General features: G+C 48.8%; 1 protein-coding gene across 6 annotated transcripts in view; it reads left to right on the top strand.

The window, feature by feature from the left end:
• PCSK6 (proprotein convertase subtilisin/kexin type 6) overlaps positions 1-22655 on the top strand; it is a 190256-nt gene that overhangs the window by 95373 nt on the left and 72228 nt on the right. For all 6 annotated transcript variants that reach the window (XM_060293711.1, XM_060293713.1, XM_060293712.1 and 3 more), the window contains exons 7-9: positions 13292-13464; positions 17471-17683; positions 20985-21085. In XM_060293711.1, coding sequence (XP_060149694.1) covers positions 13292-13464; positions 17471-17683; positions 20985-21085 — 487 coding nt within the window. The remainder of the gene's footprint in view (positions 1-13291; positions 13465-17470; positions 17684-20984; positions 21086-22655) is intronic.

The raw sequence follows: 22655 nt of genomic DNA, 5'->3' as shown, positions 1-22655 counted from the left end.
GTCTTCCTCTTGGAAAAGTGAATTAACTCTAAGGACCAGTTAGTGACCAGCATTAAGAAATCACTCTGTTTCCTATTACAGAGTATCCAAGCACACTGGCCAACAGAGTTTGTTAAATACTCTGTGGTAGGATTAAATCATGGTATTGATAAATAGAAATATGCCAATTACAATGTATACATAAAGATGCTCCATTAATATCAGCGTTATAGATGCCAGAGAGTTAAATGTAAACTTTCCCCCATCATACTTCCTGAGAAGGAATTAGATTAAAATTTAAACAAAAATCCAAAATTTTTGAGTCCAAAAGAATTGACTGAAAAATCTCTTTTTCTTTTATTTTTAAACTTGTGGAGAAATGAAGTTCAAGATTCTTCCTCCACAGCTGTCTTACTCACTTTTAGCTAGAGGTTGTAATCAATGTCTGGCTAGCATATATTGATTTTTAAATCAATAGAAATATTACTAACTTTTTTATGTTCAAATATTTTTTTCTCCAGTTTGTTAATAATTGTTATTTAATATTGATGTTAAAAATTTTATTTTTATGCGGTCAGAATAACTTTTTTTTACATCTTTATTGGAGTATAATTGCTTTACAATGGTGTGTTAGTTTCTGCTTTATAACAAAGTGAATCAGTTATACATATACATATATCCTCATATCTCTTCCCTCTTGCGTCTCCCTTCCTCCAGAATAACTTTTTATCTTTAATTTCTGACCTTAGTTTTGTGATTATTATTGTCTAATTGATTTGTAATAAAGCTCAATAAAACTTGAAAAAAAAAGGAGATGCGTTCCCAACCCCCAAACCCCCACCCCAAGTCCGCATCAGAGGGTGACTCTAGTCGTTGGGTCTGCTCTGCGGGCCACATGCTGTGCTTCCACCTCCAGCTCCTTCATAGCTGCCCCAGCTCAGGGCCAGGGCCACATGGCGAGTGAGGCCGGCCTGGGGAAGGCGGCGCTGCCCAGGGACCCTGGGTCATCCTAGGTGTGGGAGGGGGTCCTCAGAAGTAGGGGCCCGCAGTTCCCCAGGTGCGGTGGGGGACCACAGGTGCTAGCTGGTGGGTCGGGCAAGGAGGGCCACCATCTTCAGGGTAGAGGTCGTGCAGCAAGGCACGGCTCTGGAGGAGCGTGCCTCCAGAGTGTGCCTCCCTCCTACCCCAGGGAGGAAGGCTCCACTGGGACAGACCCAGAGATGAAGACACTGGGGAAGCATCAGAGTTTGGCCAAATAGCACAAGAGGCAGGAGGCGTCTACAGATGCGGGAGATGGGTGGACGTATCTACCTATGCATGTATCTACCTATGTGGTTCTCGTGCCCAGGGGAGAAATGAGGAAAGGATGGCCAGTGAAGGTTCCAGAGAGCGGGGCCCCACGTGCCAGGAATGACGCCCAGAGAGACATAAGCTAACAAGTGGGAAAAAAAAAAAAAAAAAGGAACCATATACCATGTAACCTTTGGGATCGGTGCTTCTCACTCAGCATGGTTCTTCGAAGATTCATCCAGGTTGTTGTGTATATCTGTAGTTTATTGATAAGTAGTATTCCATGGTATGGATGTGACACAGTTTGTCTAACCATTCACCCGTTAGGGGACATCTGGGTTGTTTCTAGTCTTTGGATATTACAGGTAAAGCACCTAAAAACATGGTTGTATAGGTTTTTGTGTGAGCATTGTCTTCATTTTTGGGGGATAAACATCCAGGAGTGCAGTTGCCGGGTTGTATAATAGTACATGTTTATTTTTTTAAGAAACTGGGAAATTGTTTTTCAGAGAAGTTCTACCATTTGACCTCTAACAATGTATGAATGATCCAGTTTCTCTACATACTTGCCAATGTTTGGTATTGTCACTGTTTTTTTGTATTAGACATTGTGATAGGTATATCATAATATCTTATTAATTTGCACTTCTCTAAGGCTAGTGATGTGGGGTATCTTTTTATGTGCTCATTTGCCATCCATCTATCCTCTCCAGTGAAATGTCTCTTCATGTCTTTTTCTCATTTTCTAATTTTTAACTATTGAGTGTTGAGAGATCTTTATATATTCTAGCTACTTGTGCTTTGATGATTATGTTGTTTGTGAATATTTTCTCTCATTTTGTAACATGTCTTTTCATCCTCTTTAACCAGGTCTTCTCCAGAGTAAAATTTTAAAATTTTGATAAAATCCAGTTTATTAACTTTTCCTTTTAGGGTCATGTTTTTTGGTATCAATCTTAGAACTCTTTGCCTTATCTTAGATTCTAAAGATATTCTCTGTTTGTTTTTTTCCTAAAAGTTTTATATTCTGAGTTTCATTTTGAGAGATCCAATTTGAGTTAATGTTGTATAAGTTATCAGACTTAGGTCAAGGGGTTTTTTGGTTTGTTTTTTGTTTTGTTTGCCTATGGTCATCCAGTTACTCCAGCACCATGTGTTGAAATGCCTGTCTTTCTTCCACTGAGTTGCTTTGCACTTTTGTCAGGAGTCATTTGGGCATATTTGTGTGAGTTTATTTCTGAGTTCTCTGTCTGTTCCATTGATCTATGTGTCTGTCCCTCTCCCAGTGCAGCAGAGTCTTGATTATTATAGCTACAAAAAGTTGTGAAATGGGGTAGACTGATTGCTCCCACTTTAGTTTTCTTTTTCAAACTTATATGAACTTTTCTAGTTCTTTTGCCTTTCCATACAAGTTTTATTATTATCTTGGCAATATCTACGAAAAATATCTTGCTGGGGTTTTGGTAGGGATTATGTTAGACCTGTACATCAATTGGGAGAATTGACATCTTTACTATGTTCAGTCTTCACAAACACAATATCTGTCTTCATTTTTTTAGATCTCCTTTGATTTCTTTCATCGGCACTATGAAGCTTTCACTATGCAAGTCCTATACATGTTTGGTTAGATTTATACCTAAGTATTTCATTTTATTTAAGCAATGATAAAAGGCATTGTATTTCTTTCTTTCTTTCTTCTTTGCTGTGCACAGGCTTTCTCTAGTTGCCACGAAGCAGGAGCTACTCTTCATTGTGGAACACGGGCTCTAGGTACGTGGGCTTCAGTAGTTGTGGCACGTGGACTCAGTAGTCGTGGCTCTCGGGCTCTAGAATGCAGGCTCGGTAGTTGTGGCACACGGGCTTAGTTGCTCCACAGCATGTGGTATATTCTCGGACCAGAGGTCGAACCCGTGTCCCCTGCATTGACAGGTGGATTCTTAACCACTGTGCCACCAGGGAAGTCCCAGGCATTGTATTTTTAATTTTGATGTTCATGTGTTCATTGTTAACATACAGAAATATAACTGCTTTTGCATGTTAATCTTATCTCCTGCAACCTTTCTGAACTTGCTTATTAGTTCTAGGAGTAGATTCTTTAAGATTTTATACTTGATAATGTCATCTACAAATAAGGACAGTTTTATTTCTTCTTTTTGATCCTTATGCCTTTTATTTCCTTTTCTCGTTTTGTTGCCGTGGCTAGAACTTCCAACCTAGGGCAGACGTCTTTGCCTTGTTCCTGAGTTTAGGGGAAAGCATTCAGACTTTCACCATTAAGTACAATGTTACTTGTAGGCTTTTTTTGTAAATACTGTTTAGCAAGTTGGTGATGTTCCCTTCTAGTCATAGTTAGAGAGGTTTTTTTTTCTTCTTTAAATGAGTAGGTATTGAATTTTGTCACTGCTTTTTCCTCATTGAGTGACATGATTATGTGATTTTTCTTTTTTAAATTGTCAATATGGTAGGTTATACTGGTTGAGTTCTGAATATTGATCCAGTACTGAATCTGGCCAAGCCCCACTTGGTCTTGGTGTTTCCTTTTATATATATATATTACTGAAACCTGTTTGCTAATATTTTGTTAAGGATTTTTGTGTCTGTGTTCATGAGGATTCTTGGTCTGTAATTTTCTTTTTCTTTCTCTCTCTTGCTCTTTTTTTTTTTTTTTGTATTGTCTTTGTACTATCAGGGTAATCCTAGCTTCAGTAAATGAATTGGGAAGTGTTCCCTCCTCTTTTATGTTCTGGAAGTGATTGTGTTGAATTGGTGTTAATTCTTTAAACTATTAGTAAAATCTTCCAGTGAAACCATATCTCTTTGGCGGGGAGATTTTTTAAAAATTACAAACTAAATTTCTTGGAAAGTTATAGGGTTGTTCAAATTATCCTTTTCATATTGGGGTGAGTTGTAGTAGTTTGTGTGTTCTGAGGAAGTGGTGCATTTCATCTAATTTATGAAGTTTATTTGTGTAGAGTTGTTTGTAATATTCCCTTATTACACTTTTGATGTTGGTAGCATCTGTGGATATATTCTTTGTTTCTTTCCTGATATTGGTAATTTGTGTCTTCTTTTTTTTTTCTTAGTCATTCTTAACTGGAAGTTTATCAGTTTTATTGATCTTTTCACAAAATTAGCTCTTTGTTGCACTTATTTTCTCTAGTGTTTTTCTGTTTTCAATTTCACTGTTTTCTGCTCTTTATTATTTCCTTCCTTCCTCTTGCTTTGGGCTTATTTTAAAGCTCTTCTTTTTCTAGGATCTTGAAGTGGGTCCTTCGCTTACTGATTTGAGACTCTTCTTCTCTGGTGTAAACAATGGTACCATAAATCTTCCCCTTAGCAATAGTGTAACCGTGTCTCACAGATTTTGGTACCTTGTCTTTTCCTTTTCATTCAGTTCAATGTTTTGTTTCGTTTTTCCCTTGAGACTTCCTCTTGGACCTGTGGATTTTTTTAAAGTGTGTTGTTTTGTTTCCAGCTGCTTGGAGATTTTTCTGTTTTCCGTCCCTCGTCAGTTACTAGTTGGATTCCGTTGTGGTTGCAGAACACATTCTGTAGGAGTTCAGTTCTCTTAAATTCATCGAGGTCAGGGTCTAATCTATCTTGGAATATGTTCTGTGGGCCCTTGAGAATAACGTGTATTCTGTTGTTGCGTAGAATGTTCTAAAAATGTTTCTGAGAACCTGTTGGTTGATGGTGTTGAGTTCTTCCTCATCCTTTCTAATTTTCTGTCTGGCTGTTCTGTCGAGCGTTGAGAGATGTTCAAGTCTGGCAGGGTGGTGGTGGCCTCCCCATCCCCGGGCTCTGTCCTGCCTCTCGGCCTCTGAATGAAGCCTGCCGCTGCCCACGCCCAGCCTGGGTGCCCCTGCCCTGCTCCTCTGGCACTGCTCTCCCCTCGGCAGCAGCCTCCTCGCCCAGGCCCTGCTTCTTCCCTCCCCTCAGATGGCTGCTTGCTGTCTTCCCGCAGTTCCTTGGACATCTCATCTGCCAGTCTTGTTTCCAGGGCTGTTACAGTTTTATTCATTTTCTTCTCTTTTTCCTGTTATTTCTAGGGATTCGGGCCCGTAGTAGAGGTGGACCGAGGGCTTGGTTTTCATTCGTGGTCCGGGCTCCTTAGTATTTTTATTGTGATGGTGCTAAGTGCTATCACTGGTTGCTGTTACTTACCAGATGCTTCACCAGACATGTATACTCGTCTGTGCACCTCAGAATGATTCTGCAAGTTGGATATTATCATGGCCACTTTACACCTGGGGAAAGTGACAGCCAGAGGAGTTGCCTGCCATGTCCAGGTCCACACAGCTGCTGAGGCAGGCCTGCTGACCTGGAGCCCGGGTTGTCCCTTTGTGGCTGCGGGTCTCTGATGCTGGACACAGGGGTGGCCGGATGAGGACAGCTGTCATCAAGCCCTGTGAGCAGGAACAGAAGCAGGAAGGAAGGGTCCATGGTGTGCACGTGTATTCTTTTCCTTGTTTGCATTCACATTCCTTCGAAAGATATTTCAGCCTTGCTCTCTCTCTCAGCCTCAAATGTACTAAGCTGTGTGCTCTGTCCTTCCTCTGATAATGGGGCAACGTGGGAGGTGGAGGGAAAGGATGGCGGGCCTCACCCCGTCCTCTCTCCTCACTTAACCTCTCTTTACTCTTTCACTCTGTTAACCTTTTTTCTTTTTTTTTAATTTCAGCCCTATGTTTGATTTTCCCCTCCTCACTCCTTGTAATGCTCCTTCCCTCTTTCCCCATCTGCTTCTGGTCAGCATTGGTGGTGGGTGGGCTCAGACTTGCCTGCACCTACCAGCCTTCAGCTCATCATCATCATCATCATCATCTCCATCATCTCACCTGCCAGGTGAGCTCCATAGACAAGGCCCTCCCTGCCGGTGCCTTGAGAGGCCCCTGGGTGTGAGCCCGGCCGCTGCATCATGTCCTCCTGGCTTCATGGCCCCTCCCAGCACCCTGTGAGACAGGCTTTCTGGGCAGCCAGCTGTCCACCCGACCCCGGCCTGAGCAGAACTTGCTCTGTCAGGGAACCTGCAAGGCAGGCAGTGAAGCCCTCACCCCTTTAACTCTAAAGGGCATCAGTCTTTTGGGGAGTTGCTCCCCTGAACTGATGCTTAACAAGATTCAGACACTTCCCTGGGTCAGGATGGTGTCACCTGGAGCACAACCTGTCCTGCGTCCAGCTTGGAGAAGCACCCCTGGCCCAAGGGACAGATCCCAAGGCTGCTAGGGAGCAGGGCCGGGGGCGGCTGCCAGGAACCCCTCCCGGGCCTGGCAGATGCCCTGAAACTGAAAAACTCTCTGCTCAGGCTCCATGAAGGACGTGCATCTTTTCAGTCTGTTGACTCTGTTTCTGGGAAGGAAAAATGAAACAGCAGCAGGCCAATTTCTGTTGGTGTTTTTGTTCTGTTTTGACTGGGGAACTGAATCATGCCTTTCTTTTCGCAAACATGGGACTGTTAAGTACATAACAGCTAAATTAATCCTTGCCCATATATTAGTTAATTATGTTAATTCAGACTTACAGAATTCAGTCTCATTAGCGTTTCCATTAAGTAGTTTAGGCTTATGAGTGTTTTAAGAGGACAGTTTAAGCTACAATTTTTTTTTTTTTTTGTGGTACGCGGGCCTCTCACTGTTGTGGCCTCTCCCGTTGCGGAGCACAGGCTCCGGACGCGCAGGCTCAGCGACCATGGCTCACGGGCCCAGCCGCTCTGTGGCATGTGGGATCTTCCCGGATCCGGGCACGAACCCATGTCCCCTGCATCGGCAGGCGGACTCCCAACCAGTGTGCCACCAGGGAAGCCCTAAGCTACAATTTAATCTTCAAAGGCTCCAAGTGCATTTTCCACTGCAGGAGGATTCTAAATACCTTGCGAGGTTTGGGAGGATTTAGTGACCGTGGGCAACTACAGCCCCACATTCTCATCAGAGACTCCCCGCCTGCTGGGTCTGGTACCCCGAGGCTAAGAGGAACCTTGGGAAGGAGGAGATCGACAAGCGTGGCCACAGCTCCTGCACCGTGTCCCCCTGGTGGCCATGCCCCCGCCACGCTGCCCTGCAGCCCCCCCGCCCCAAGGACAGGTGAGCCGGTTCTAGGCTGCGTGCTGGGCTTCCTGAGGTTGTCCTCACAGACACTGAGCAGGAAGCAGCTCTGCTTCTGGGGGTGTGTGAGGAAGGCTGGGGAGAGCACAGGGAGCACGTCCAAGCCTACGTGACAAGCCGGTGGCCTCTGTTCTGGGTGGTGTGACTGTCTTATCGCCACCGTGTTCTGGTCTCTGTCAAAGGCCAGCTCAGGGCATGTGCTCACGTCCTTGTCACAGGTGCACATCCGCTAGGGCTCCTCGTGTCCCCACTTGCAGGATGGATACTCGGGTCCCCATCATGCTCTTCTGTCCCAAGCTGCCAGCTCTCACTGGATCGCCTTGTCCTCTGGCCCCTGCTCCCTGGTGGAGAGACCACGAACGTCAGTCTGCGTTTCAAATCTCTAGAGCATTGCTGAGGTTCTTCCACTCTTTTATAGTTCTCTGAAAAATCAGCAGAACCTGATTATGAAAGAGTGACCTGTTTTAAAATAGAGATTTCATTACTATTTAGGTATGACAAGGCCCATAGATCAGGAGACAATGGCCATTGAACAGAGTTTGTTACTCACAGTTCCCAAGAGGATGGGTTATGCCTGGCGTGGAGGACACGCGGAAAAGCACCAGGGTTGGTCAGGGGGCAGAGGGAGCGAGGTGACCTGTGGGCTTCAGCCTTTATTGTGGTTTCTGCAGGAAAGAATGGGCGAGGTGGGTGAGCAGGCTTAGGATGGGCTAGTTTGAATCATTTCAGGGCTCAGGGCTTAGGAGCTGCCCCTGGTTGTATGGTACCAGGCCCTGGGCTGATTAGGGCAGGTGGAGAGTAACCCCAAGTGTAAAAGCCCCATAGAGGGGGGGTGCTTGGGGGTGTGAGCTCTGGATTGGTTGGTTTGCATAGGAAAGATGTGCTCCTGGGGTAGTTCTGTACCGTATCCAGGAACTGGCCAGCCCTGGGGCATGGGGGTGTCGGTCCCTGCAGGGTCAGCAAGGCCCCAAGATGTCAAAGCATCAGAATACAGAAGATAAGAGACCCGGTTCAAGGCCTACCTAGGAGGGGCCCGGGGCTCCGTGGCAGGACAGGCCCGTGAGTTCACTGGGGCACCGCTGGCTCTAGCTGTGTTTCCACTACAGAGGGAGATTGGGAAACTAGCAGGAGGCCAGGGGGAACTTGGCTTGGCCGTCAGCCGCGGGTCTCCAGGCACTTCGTGTGACAATGGCAAGTGCAGATGTGGCTCCCAACCCGGCCGACCATGCCCCCCGCCCCGGGTCCTAGGAGGAGGCTGTCACGTGTGGGTGTATTTAGAGATCTGAGAGCCCTGTTTGTCTTAGGCCATAATGAGAGTTAACAGAAACCTTTTAGGTTTTTAACATTTCTAAACAACTGTTGCAACCTCACTTGGCCCAGAATGACTGTTGGTAGAACACAATGTACTGTAGTTTTAGTGGGGGGAGAAAAAAAAAACAAAAACCAATTCTCTGTGGATTTATGAAAATAAACTCAGAATTAATGAGCAAAATTTGTTGGGGAGGCCTATTTGTCACACTCAGGAAGCTACAATCTCATTTTACTTGCCGCTTTTGCTCTAGCATTGCCATTCGTTTGCTGAAGGCAAAATACATTACTTGTAAATAAACAAAAGTGGCCCCCGTGTCCTGCTCCCCTGCCTTCCTGCAAACATTAATCACCGGCTGACTTCTTTGTGTGTGTGTGTGTGTGTGTGTGTGTGTTCTCTCTGTTACCTTTTTTGGGGCTTACCAACAGAAATGTATTTTCTCTTGGTTATGGAGGCTGTTGAGTCCAAGATCAAGGTGTCGGAAGATCTGGTTTCTTCCGAGGCCTCTCTCTAGACCAGCACATACGGCTGCTTTTCACTGTGTCTTCTCGTGGTTATCCCTTAGTCTGTGTTATCCGTGTCAGAATTTCCTCTTCTTAAAAGGACACCAGTCGTGTCGGATGGGTGCCCACCCATGTGACCTCATTTCAGCTTAATTACCCCTTTAAAGACCCCGTCTCCAAAACCAGCACACTCTGATCTTCCTGTTTACTTTTTTAAAATTGTTTATTTATTTTATATCGAAGTACAGTTGAGTTACATTGTTGCGTTAGTTTTAGCTGTACAGCACAGTGATTCAGTTTTGTATATATTTTATATATAAATATTCTTTTTCAGGTTCTTTTCCCATATAGGTTATTACAGAGTATTGAGTAGAATTCCCTGTGCTGTACAGTAGGTCCTTGTTGGTAATCTATTTTATATTTAGTAGTGTGTGTATGTTAATCCCAAACTCCTAATTTATACCCACCCTTTTCTCCTTTGGGAAAAGACAAATAACATATGATGTCGCCTATATGCGGAATCTAAAAACAAAATACAAATAAATTTATTTACAAAACAGAAAGAGACTCACAGACATAGAAGACAAATCCATTGCCTTTGAACATGGAACTTCTTCAGGACGTTTTCAGGGGAAATGCTGTGTCTCGGGCTGCTTCACATGGGCGTCTGCATGTCCACGGGTTTGCCTTGCCTTATACAAGCCTGTGGTTTGCAAAGTCCCACCATAAGTTAGGAGCAGGAAAAGGGAGGAAGGACGGGTCACTATGAAAAAAAATGTTTTGTTTTTTTTAAAAATAAATTTATTTACTTATTCATATTTATTTTTGGCTGTGTTGGGTGTTCGTTGCTGCATGCAGGCTTTCTCTAGTTACAGCGAGCAGGGGCTGCTCTTCGTTGTGGTGCGGTGGCTTCTCTTGTTGCGGAACACAGGCTCGAGGCGCGTGGGCTTCAGTAGTTGTGGCACACGGGCTCAGTAGTTGTGGCTCGTGGGCTCTAGAGCACAGGCTCAGTAGTTGTGGTGCACGGGCTGAGTTGCTCTGTGGCATGTGGGATCTTCCCGGACCAGGGCTCAAACCCGTGTCCCCTGCGTTGGCAGGCGGATTCTTAACCGCTGCGCCCCCAGGGAAGTCCCGGTTGGTTTTTTTTAACTTCATCAAGAGTCTTGTAAAATCATTGCTTTCATCAGGTTCTCCTGGGGCCTTGAAACTATCGTTGGGTGCAGGCCATTTTATGGAAAGTTTATTGTTTCCTGCGAGGCAAGCTGTGTGATTCTTCCCTGGGGGACTGAGCCCTGGCAGCACTAGGAGGTGTCCACCCAAACGCAAACCTGTCGGGCCCTGCAAAGCCCCGCTGTCCTCCTCCTCACACTCCTCCCACCTGGTGCCGCAGACGGGCCCTTGGAGTGGACGGCTCAGGCCTGCTCATCCTCCCCTGGGAGCCCTGAACCCAGCCCACTGCTGAGTCGTGAGCACGCTAACAACCATGAGTGGATCTGCCATCCAGATGATTTGTCCACATTATTTTTGTACCTGACGGTTTATGGGAAATGGGTCTTTATTTTTTCATTGGAGAAATGACTGTTTTCTTCAGTTTGGCGTTTCCAGAGAGCCATTCACATTTAAAGCTAATATTGGAACAGCAGGTTTCCACTGAAAATATTTACCTTTTCCTTGTTGGCAACTTGTCAGTGTAGGGGAAAATAGATGCTTCATTAAAATCTAAATACATTATGCTTTCTTTCTCACACGTCAGTCACTCTTCCTCCAAGTTGAGGAACATTGTGAGAAGTGTTGGGAAAGCATTCTGGTCTTATGTTTTTACTTATTTTAGATGTCATCTGGCATCTTGTTCTTGTTCAAAAAGAGGCATCCCAACACCTATCACTGGCATGGAGAAGCCCTAGGATAGCAGGTTAAATGTCACCCCTAGGACATCAGAATTGATGGTGGCTTCAGTGTGACCGGCGGGGTCTCTTGCTCTGGAAACTCCATTGCCAAATAGAAGGGCATAAAGAAAGCAGCTGCCGTTTCTCAGAAAGCACAGGGCCCCAGTGCCTTAGCAAATAGTTAATTCCCCCGGCTACCCTGGCAGGTGAGCTTTGTGGAAAACAAGGGCTCGGACAGGTTGAGACCCTGGGCCAAGGTCACACGCAGCCGAGATGAGATTCCACCCCAGGACTGTCTGACCCCTGCTCTCTTCCCCCAGCTGTGAGCTGCTCTTTATTTTGCCTGGGGCCCCGCCTCTGCCACACCACATGGCCAACGTCCTGTACTCGTTATGGCCTCTCCTTGGGGTTTGTGGCTCCAAGAGCCTCTGGGCCTAGTGTCTCTGATGTAGCCAAAGAGACGAAGGCCCTGGGCACATAGACTAGCAACTGGGAAGGATGGTACTTGGGGCTACCCTGAGTCTCCTCGTCCACCCAGAAATCTGAGAAAGGAGAAAGTGCGATGAGCTGATGCAGGGGCCCCGCCCCACGACAGATGCCCACAAACCCAGAAAAGATTTGGCCCTCGTTATAACCCCCTTGATCTTCAAAGGGAAATTGGCTCCCACTTCCTTGAAATTAAGAACCTCTGTTTATCAAAAGACACCATAACAAGTGAGAAGACAAGGCATCAACTGGGAGAAGATGTTCACAACATACATAACCAGGAAAGGATGAATTCCCAGTACAGGCAAAGCTAAGCAGTGTATCGTGCAGACAGTTGTATTAAAACACCCGTTTTTAAAGGCAATGGAAAGACTAGTCCAAAATTCTGAGCAGTTTCCTCCGTGAGGGGCAGGGCTTGGGTTGAGGCCACAGTGGCTCAAGTTCATATTTTCCCTAGATGAATGTTCATGTGTGTCTGTTATTTTATTAGGCTTTATAACTAACATGTTTGTGCCAGGCAGTCCTTCATACATGTCAAATAGTAAATGTTTTAAAAATAAAGGTAAAAAGTAGTTATTAACAACCCCCGGAGGTAGGTTTCACTATCCCCGTTTTTACAGGTGGGGTCAGACTAGCTGCTGACACACACTGGGTACTTACTGCACTCCAGGCACTTTATATGAACCGTCTTTTTCAGTGTTTATGGCTCCTCTATAGATACAGTCATTTTCATCATCACAGTTCATAGAAAACAGAAGCTTAGTGAGACGAGGTAGTTCTTGCAGTCACTAGCTGGTCACAACTGGTGGTCAAAGCAGGGCTTCCCCCATGACCTGCCCCATGTCCCTCTCGTGGGTGAGGGGGTGACCAGGCGTCTACCCCCACTCGTCCTGTGCTGCCGTCTCCGTGTCTGAACGATGGTGGCATCCCCACGCTGTCTACTGCCAGGCACCTGAGGTTCTGAATCACTCAGGCGGTCTTAGACCGGGAGGCCCAAATCACAGACAGTTACGTCCCACAGTTCTGGAGGCTATAAGTCCAAGATCAAGGTGCTGGCCCACTGGTTCCCCATGAGGCCCACGTGGTGGCTGGCAGACGACCACCATCCGTGTCCTCACACGGTGGAGGGGACAGGAAGCCAGGGAAGGGTGCTAATCCTGCCCTGGGGCCACCCTCCTGACCTCACCTAAACCTAGTTACCTCCTAAAGTCCCCCTCCAGATGCCCTCACCTCAGGGGTTAGGGCTGTAGCATATGAATCTGGAGGGACACAGCGTTCAGTCCATGGTAGGCAGGGATGAGGGGAAGGGAAATAGATGGAGAGCTGGCAGGTAGAGCGGATGGTGTTGAAATCTATCTCTGCTGCTCCCTTTTAAGGCCGTCCAGCTATAAGGAGCTGGTTCTCTGATGACCTCAGCCCCTTCCTCGGTCAGCACCCATGTGGCTGTGAGTACTTTTGTTGAGTTTTTGATGTCACCCGGGCCTAATCTCACTCTTGTTTTGCCGTGAATGTCTCTGACATTGTGTTTGAGTACAGTTTCGAGGTTCTAAGAGCAGGAGTTTCCAGTAGCTTGGTGTCCCAGCTAAGCATGGGGCCCGGATGCTGTGCCCAGCTCCCCGGACAGCTGTGCGGGGACCACGGTCCACACGGGGACCAGTGGCCGTGCGGGACCAACACCTGCATGGAACCCCCCACCCACCCACCTTCCATGAGACTGTCACGGGCCTGTGCTTCCAGGCATCCGCATGCTGGACGGAGACGTGACCGACGTGGTGGAGGCCAAGTCCCTGGGCATCAGACCCAACTACATCGACATTTACAGCGCGAGCTGGGGGCCGGATGACGACGGGAAGACGGTGGACGGGCCAGGCCGACTGGCCAGACAGGCCTTCGAGTACGGCATTAAAAAGGTGTGAGTAACCCAGAGCTGCGAGGGAGCCTCAGGGATGGGGGGAATAGTGAAAATATTTAACAGTGAGAAATCAGAAGGAATAAAGCCAAAAAGAATATTAAAAAGACTCTCAGTCCGACAAACCCAAAGATGATCTTTCAAATGCTCTTTTAACTCTTCTATGCATATGGAAGGACCTGGGTTCCCTCACCTTTTTTAGAAACAAATATGGGACCATCTTCATGCTGTTTCGCAGTATGTCTTATCAAACAACCAACATGTCATATAGGTAAGAAGAAATCTTGTCACATAGGTAACAATAAATAAACTTGAGGGACTTCCCTGGCGGTCCAGTGGTTAAGACTCCATGCTTCCACTGCTGGGGGTGTGGGTTCCATCCCTGGTTGGGGAACTAGATCCCACATGCCATGCAGTGTGGCCCAAAAATAAATAAATAAATTTGAGCAGCATACACACAAAATTAGAGTGACACAGGGGAGAGCCCCAAAGCAGGACGGCGATGGTGCCAGGACCAGAGCGAGGGAGAAGTCATTTGGGGGCTCAGGGAAGTGGCCGTCCACCAACGAGAGCAGAAGGACATCACCTCGTTACAGAGTAGCTGTTCCGGAAAGTACCAGCTGGTCACTCACCAGCCCCCTGGCTCTGAGCCTTGGAGCCTGACTGCCCCCAGCTGAGGGGTGTATGCAGGTGGGTGGTGGGGATCCTAGACTAACCGCCCGGCCTGTTAACTGGGACAGTGCAGGTGGAAGGGGTGTCTGGGCCTCGGCCCACCTGCTCACAGGAAACCCGAGCCGGGGAGCTGTCTGCGTCCATCACGGGGAGTGTGCTCACCCAGCACCCCGGAAGCAGCAGGTCTTGGCCATGTTCCCTCCCTGCCAGCTCGCAGCCCAGTGTGTTTGGGGTGGACCCCACTGGGGGCTACACCGAGCAAACATCTGAGCATGGGCCCTCCACCCCCCGGCTGAGGGGGAGCTGGCAGGCTCCTCTCGGGAGGTCCAGCCCAGTCACTCTGTGGTCATCAGTTCTGGGTCCTTGTGAGTCAGAAAAGCCTGGAGATGTCCCAGCTCTTACAAGCACGGTGGCAAGGCAGATTTATGGGTGAGGACAACTTCTTGGAGCAGACACAGAGCTGTGGTCAGCGTCCGGGTGGCCCTGGGAGGCCCGGCAATGCTGGCAGGGTTGGGTCAGGAGGTCCAGGCATCCCCAAGGCAGGGTTTATACCTCTGACTTCTACAGGAAACAGGACGGGGGCCAGGTCAAGCCCATTTTATTATCTATATTTTAAAAACATTTTTAAAAAGTTCTTATCTTATTGTAAACCATGCATGATTAAAATGTGGTTAACAAATAAAATAGTACCAGAGGATTATAGTGAAAGCAGCCCTTATCGCCCTCTGCCCATCCCCCCGTGGTGCCCCACAGAGGAGCAATCCTGAATTCTGAGCAACACCGGCTACATCCAGCTCTCAGGGGAGTGTGGAAGGTGCGGAGAGGACCATGTGGTTCTTGTCACAGTTTCTTGAAATACTGAAGTCACTTCATTTTTTTTTAGTCATTCTGAATAAAATATGCCACATAGGGAGCCTTAGATCGCAGCTGTCTGAATTTGTCACTGAAAATCCTCCTAGAGATTTGATGATCTCAGACCGAACCACATTCTCCCATCTGTTTTTCCTCCTCGATGCCCTGTTTGTCACCTATATCCTTTTTCTGTAAAATCTGACTTCATCTTTGGTAGATGGTGTGGGTTGGTGGTAGGAGACATCAGACCCTGTACTTTGGCATAAACATATGTTTGATGTTGGTCCTCGTGTGGCTTGTCACCCAGAAGGGGAGAGTCAGTGTCCCTGTGGCTGAAAGCACTGGCTTTGTCCAGATGCCGGGCGTTTGCTAGCCCTCTGAGTCCGTGGATGAGGTCTCCGCTTCCCAGGCAAGATGCTCAAATACGTTCCGATGGTGTTGAGGTGTGGTGGCTTCCTGAACAGAAGTGCAAGTTCATAGCCAGGGTTGAAACGTCCCCTGGAGCCTCTGTCCTGTGGCTTCCATAGGAACAGAAGACCCGGAAAGTGAAAATGCAGTCCTCAGAGATGGCTCAGACCTGGGTGCTTCCTCTGCCTCGTTCCCACGTTCCCTTTCCAGGAAACTGTTTGCAGAAGGGAAAGAGGCTTTGGACGCCTTGATGCCTGTGAGAACTCATGGGTCTAGTGGTACCTGCAAAGTGCAAGGTGAAGAGATGCAGGTCTTTGGCATTTAGGCCTCTGTTATTCAAAGTGGGATCCCCAGCAGCAGAGCTGGCATCACCTGGGAGCCCGTCAGAAGTGCAGAATCTTGGGCTCACCTGGACCAGCTGAGCCCAAGTCTGCGATGTAGCGAGACCCCCAGGGATTCTCCTCACAAGTGTGAGAAGTGCTTTTTGAGGCTATTCTCCATGCTGCTGGAGCAGTAAGATCGCTTGCCCTGCTTTGCAAAATGACAGCCTTTGATAAATAATTTGGAGTGAGGTGAGGAGTTGGAGGTGAAATAAAGACAGGCTCTGATGGGTTCAACACCCTTTCATTCCAATTTTCGTTGGCTTTGAACGAGCTTCTGATTAATCTTTTACAACAGGTAGTTATGGGCACAGACACACGCATGTCCTTAGTTCTTTGTGCCTTTTTTTCCAGAAGGTTGCCATTTTTGCTAACTGTAAGTAACCTTTCTGTCGAGCTGTTGGCCGTTTGGGCAGGTCTGCCTTCGAGATGTGGAAAACGGAGTGGACGAGGCAGTTTTGAGCCCTGGGACTGGGCTGTCCCTCGAGCCTCAGGTTGGAACTGGTGCAGATGTGGGAGTGAAGACAAATAGGCAGAAAAGGGTGGGGACCTGTGGTCTACTTGGTCCAAAAGTGGGGTGTCCTGGTGCTTCTGGAGCAGGTGGGTGCCCTCAGTCCGGGTGGACTTGAGCTCCAAGGGTGTGTCAGGCATCCTGTCAGAAGCAGGGCTTCAGTCGGGCTACGGGGAATTGTAGGATTTTGTTGAAAATTTTCTTTAAATTGGCCAGTTGTTGGGCCTGAGTGTCAGTTTCCTCCTGTGTGTTTGGACAGGAGTATCCTTGGCAAGGACGCCGGAGCCACCAGCCCACGTGGAGACGGGTATTGGCACCTCTCTCTGGGGCTGGCTGTGCCCACCAACGGTCCAGCCTTTCGGACCGAACGGGTCGGTTCCGTCTTGGAACTGGTGTTCTTCTGGTGTTCTTTTTTAGCTGGTGTTTGTGGCTGGGATGAGTGTTGGTTGGATCCCATGGGTGTGGGTTGGAGAGGCTGCAGGAGCTCCCCTGACCTGCTACTGTCTTACAGAGACTTGCTGTCACGTGTGTGTCCTTAAATGTGAAAAGCTACACACAGGTGAACTGCTGGCCTTGGTTGCGCTGGCAGTGTGGCCGCTTCAACGCTGACCCAAGGGGAAGCCCGGGGGCGCTCTCCTAGGATGGCCCCGGGGTGTTCTGGCCCTTGGCCCTTGTTCCTGCAAATCCTGGGCCCGCCGCTTTTCAAGGAGCTCTTCTCCAGGAAGGATGCTTCTGCAGCTGGGTTTTCAGGAACTTTTGCCCTCTTCCTCAGCCAGAAAAATTAACGTCATAAATTCAGCCGTCAGCTTTCATCTCAGTGTACTTGGGGACGCTGCTTAGTCTTTCTGATCGTGGGACATTGCAGTGGAAATTACTGGTGTTGCTCTGGGACAGAGCAGCTTGTGTGAGGGCCTTGATTTTCCCGTGAAGAACAGGGAGGACTTTCTGGGCCAGCTTCTCAGTATGACGTTGTGATTCTATGGTGTCATGGCTGTTGCCGCCAACACTATGAAAATTGGAACGCCAGAGGCCATCAGCCCACAGACCACGCACTGGGCGGCCTCTGTCTGGTCTGAGTGCATCCTCCTCGGCCCCCTCCCTCTTCAGGGGTGGAGGGGGACGCTGGACAGGGGTGAGACCAGCTGGGGGTCCATGTGGGCTGACGCCTGTCCTCTCCCCTCCAGGGCCGGCAGGGCCTGGGCTCCATTTTCGTCTGGGCGTCCGGGAACGGCGGCCGAGAGGGGGACCACTGCTCCTGCGACGGCTACACCAATAGCATCTACACCATCTCCGTGAGCAGCACCACGGAGAATGGCTACAAGCCCTGGTACCTAGAGGAGTGTGCGTCCACCCTGGCCACCACCTACAGCAGCGGGGCCTTCTACGAGCGCAAAATCGTGAGTCCTCGGCGGAACCCCGGGGGATGAGCTCCTCGTCCCATTCTCAGGAGGACGGGCCAGTCAGGGCAGTGTGTACCTGGCCCCGGGCCCAGCCTTACCGTCAGGGAACTAGTTGTGCCTCAAGGTAAACCCCAGGCCCTTGGCAACCTTCCTCAGACCCTGCCTTTCTAATTTTGGCACAGAATACCAATTAAAACCCTCTCTGTCTCTAGGGATCTAAAAATAGCCTTTAAGAAAGGGGTGTATTCTCAGCGCGGTGTCTTTTTTAAGCTTTCTATGTTCTGTGGTCACATCGCTTGGGATCCAACTGGCCTGTTCAGTTTCAACGTGCAAAACAGAGTGAGAGAAAGTCTTGCTTCTTTACGGAAACAGTTTAGAAATCTGGGTGTCCTAGGTGTTCCCTTCCTCACAAAAGCACTTTTCCAGACACTTCAGGTCAAGAGTGGTTCTGTCGGTTACGCTCACTTCAATGAACACAAGTGCAGTTTATCTTTTAGAAAGTAACTTTTAGTTTAGTGATGGGTGAAGTTTGTGCTTGTTCCTTCCCTACGTGCTTTCCTACTTTGAAAAAATGTAAGAGGGGAGGGTTTCAAGTTGAAATCAATGCAGAATTCAAATGCACAGTCGTTAAGATGGTTTTTAGACCTTTAAAAAAAGGAGACCGTGGTGCTGGCCAACTGGTTTAACCTGAAAGCTCACTGGCGTCTTTTCATTTCTCCTGTTGCCTGGCCACATCTTTAGACATTACTTGCAGGCATATTTTTACATTTTTCTGCGGGAGCGTGCAGGCTTCCCGTTCCCTGATTTGCTCTGCACCAGTGGGAAGGTCAGCCGCTATCCTCCCACCGCCAGCCTGGCAGCAGCCCGGGCTGTTTCACGAAGGTATTAATTTATTTTCCTTTTCTACTGGACTGTGCACCCCTGGGATGGGGCTGAGATTCTGAATGGTGTCCTGTTCATTTAGGAATCTAGCTCATTTGAACACGGACTTGCTGGAGTCTCATTAAGCAGAACCTGACAGAGGCCTTGGCTGGAGGGGGCAGGGAGGTGCTGTGTGCCGGGGACTCTGTGCTGGGTGGATGCCATTCCCCATCCCTGGGAGCAGGGCTTGCAGCTTTATTTGCTTAATTAATCACACAGCATCTGCAGGTGTGTACGTGTGCATGCGTGGGCACACACCTTAGCTGCAAAATGCCTTAATTTCTTTTTCTTTTTAAAAAAAAATTCTCTGAGCCCTAATGTATGGTAAGAAGGGTGTCGTTGGGCAGAGGGTGAAAGAGAAAATCACACTCCATTGCAGCTGCTGTCCTGGTGCTCGTCCCTGGTAGTATGGGTGGCAGGTTGTTTTTGTTTTGGTTTTTGTTTTTTCCCCCAACTCAACAAGGCCAGGTGTTTGCTCTGAGTCCCTTAGAGACCCTGCCAGGGGGTGAGCCCCTTCCCTGGATGGTGGGCAGCTCGCGTCTGCACGTTCAGGCAGGTGTCCATGGAAATTGGAGCTCGGGCCCCTCGTCCTCTTCCGTTGCTACAATGCAGCGAGTACCGACCTGCGAGGGATTGCCCGGTGCTGAGACAGGGCTTGTGATCAAATCAGTTGCACTTCTAAAGAGGCATCTCTCCCTCATTCATCCACTCACTGAACACAGCCAAGTACCAAGCAGGATGTAGAGTTTCAGGAAGGGGCTGCCCACCTCCCTGTGGGGAGGCCCCTCTACTCATGCCCCTTTCTCTGAGGCTGGAGAGCCAGCCACGGGCCTTACCTGCTCTTGGGAGCTTGGTGTCCTGCCCACACAATCTCATTTTCCCTCACTGGCCACCTTTGACTGAGTACAAGCATGTGCCAGGTGCCAGCTGTGCTTTCACAGGAGCCCCGTGAAGGACTTGGCATTAAGCCCCTTTGCAGATGAAGATCCTGGGGTCAGAGAGGTTGCATCCTCATCCCTGCTCCCTTGCCCTCCCCAATGTCATGGTCCTGCTGAACTAGGAGGGGGGGAGGAGGCTGGTCTCCACCAGCATCCCTGTCGAATCTTCCTCTGTGTGTGTGACACGGGCTGGATCCCTCTCACTGGTGATGGTCGGCCCAGCTGAATCATGAGGAAGGAAAATGCTGTGTTTGGAAGAGGATCTGGACTGTTACCACAGGGGAAATTCGTTCTCAAGGGTTTTGCAGATGGGTTGCTGGAGGCTTACGGTTGGTGGGTATATTAGTCTCCTATTGCTGTCATAACAAATTGTCCCAAACTTCGCAGCTGGAAACAGCACAGCTGTGTCATCTCACAGCTCTGTGGGCCAGAAGTGCTGCAGCCTCCACTGGGTCTCACGAGGCTGATGTCCAGGTGTTGGCCGGGCTGTGTTCCTTTCCAGAGGCTAGAGGGAGAATCCATTCACTGTTCATCCAGGGTGTTCACAGAACTTAGTTCCTGGTGGTTATAGGACTGAGCTCCTGTTTCCGTGTGGGCTGGCTGCCGAGGGCTGTTCCCAGCTTCTGCGGGCCACCCATGTTCCTGGCTTTTGTCCCCCCAGCGCCCTCTTCAAAGCCAGCAGGGAGGGTCAGGTCCCTCCTAAGCCTCATCTCTCTGACAGACTTTTAAGGGCCCTGTAATTACATCCCCGACTTAAGTTCAGCTGGTTAGCAGCCTTAGTTCTACCTGCAAAATGCATGGGAGTCACACTAGGGCCAGTGTCCCATCCAGCACAACAGGCGTCTCCCAGCTGTACCCACGCGTGCTTCTCCGTTTCAGTTCAAAGGGAAGGTGCAGTCAGGCTGGACTGTGGTGAGGCCCAGAATCAGTGCCCACCCCCGTCACCGAGGGACACAGGTGTAGCTCCTGCTGCAGACAGAACTGGGTGCTCTGGGACACTGTCAGCTACCTGGGAGGACGTCCTGGTGGAGAGAGTGCTCTGTGGCCTTCTCTGACCAATGGCCGATCTCTGGCTCACGGCAGAGACGCTCTGGGCCAGACGACACCAGCACGTGTTTCCCTGCTCTGAAGTCTGGAGTGACTTGGGGGTTGTTGATGGGGGCCCTGGCAGGGGGTCTTGGCGTGGAGGCCCCTCTGTTTCATTCTGTCTCTCTGTTGAGTCTCGGACTGCATCTGCAGTGGCGGGGGGCTGTGGCCTTAACCCCCTGTTCCTAGCCCGCCATCACCATGTTGCTGCAGGGGGTGCCAGACACGCGGAAGCCTCCGTTGCCAAGGTGTGTCTGCATAGCACCTCTTGCATCCCTGGGGCTAAGGTCACGCCTGCCCAGGGGCAGTGTCCTGAGCAGCCTCTGACCCGGCTGCTTGCTGCCCCTGCCCAGGTGACCACGGATCTGCGCCAGCGCTGCACCGATGGCCACACCGGGACCTCTGTTTCAGCCCCCATGGTGGCCGGCATCATCGCCTTGGCGCTGGAAGCAAAGTAAGTTCCCACCTACCTTCCCTCCTTTTCCTTTTTTTAAAAAAGTGTTTATTGTGGTAAAATACACATAACGTAAAATTTATGTTTTACACACCATTTTAAGGGTGATGCTCGTTAAGCACATTCACTGTTGAGTGACCGTTGCCGCCAGCCATCTGCAGAACATTTTCGTCTGCCCAGACTGAAGCCCTGTACCCGTCAGATAGCTTCCTGTGTGGTCTGCTTGGGCTTAAACAACAGAAATGTACGATCTCACAGTTCTGGAGGCTAGAGGTCTAAAATCGCGGTGTCGGCAAGGCTGTTTCCCTCTGAGGCCTCTCTCCTCGACGTGTCAGTGGTCACCTTCTCCCCGTGTCCTCACGTGGCCTCTGTGTGTGTGTGTTTAGATCCTTCTGTAAGGACACCAGTCACGTTGGATCAGGGCCCACCCTAATGACCCCATTTCACCTTAATTACAGACGCCCATCTCCAAATGCAGTCACGTCTGAGGTCCTGGGGGTCAGGGCCTCAACGTGTGATTTTGGGGAAGGGACGCGCAATGCAGCCCATAACACTCCCCATTTCCCCCTCAACCAGCTCCTGCCAACCACCGTTCTAGTTTCTGTCTTTATGAACCTGACTCCTCTCGGACTTCAAATTTGTGGGATCACACAGTGTTTGTCCTTCTGTGTCTGCCTCACTTCACTCAGCATAGTGTCCTCCAGGTTCACGTCAGGATTTCTCCTTAATGGGCATGAGTGGCTTCTTCCCTTCTCTCCCGTTTTCAAGCTCACAGTCTCCTGCCCTTCGTAGGAGCACAGGGAGCCGGGGGGGGCGGTGCCCCAAGCCTGCACCGCACCCCCAGACCACACTTTAGGCTGATACAGCTGTCCTTTGTCAACTGTAGTTCATAAGTTGACAATACGGTGGTGATGTTTTATCTGCTTTAAGCTGAATGAAAGCCCTAGAGTTGTCAATGGGTGGAAGGTTCAGAAGAAGAGAGTCTACTACACATACAGTCATGGGATCAAAAACAGATTTTAGTTTAAATATCAAAACTGGCTCAGAACAGCCCAGCCCTTTGAAGGAGTCATTTGCCGCAGGTGAGATTTTAAATGATTCAGCAGTTATATTTGGGTTGCTGCAGTCCTTCTAATTATGTATGTTTGCTCGTTGATTTGCATCAGGCGAAAGAGCGTAAAACTCAAATGCTACCCATTTCACAAAGAAAGAGCTAAATATCTTTGATTTTCAGGCCAAAATGATAGCTTCTGTGTCCTGAGGCTCATTTTAAAAATGCTAAATAGTTGCTTGTGTGGGAAGTTGCCTTCATATACTTGGTGATTAGTTGTTTTATATTTTCTTTCCTTCCTTATTGGAAACATGGAAGGAGTTTTGTTAGTTGAAACTAAATAGAAAACAGACCCCGCTTTGTGCCGGATTGTCCCATTAAACTTGGCCTGTGGACTCATGAATTCCCCGATCACTGCCTCATCGTTTTAGCTCATCCTCAGAATTTTACAGGTGGTAGGTCAAGCACACGTCATTGGAAACAGCGTCCACTTAGAGCATTTAAACACATAGGGTTGGT

This window comes from Globicephala melas, chromosome 2, assembly GCF_963455315.2.
Source record: "Globicephala melas chromosome 2, mGloMel1.2, whole genome shotgun sequence".
Classification (NCBI taxonomy): Eukaryota; Metazoa; Chordata; class Mammalia; order Artiodactyla; family Delphinidae; genus Globicephala; species Globicephala melas.
This window is presented reverse-complemented; position numbering and strand designations above follow the sequence as displayed.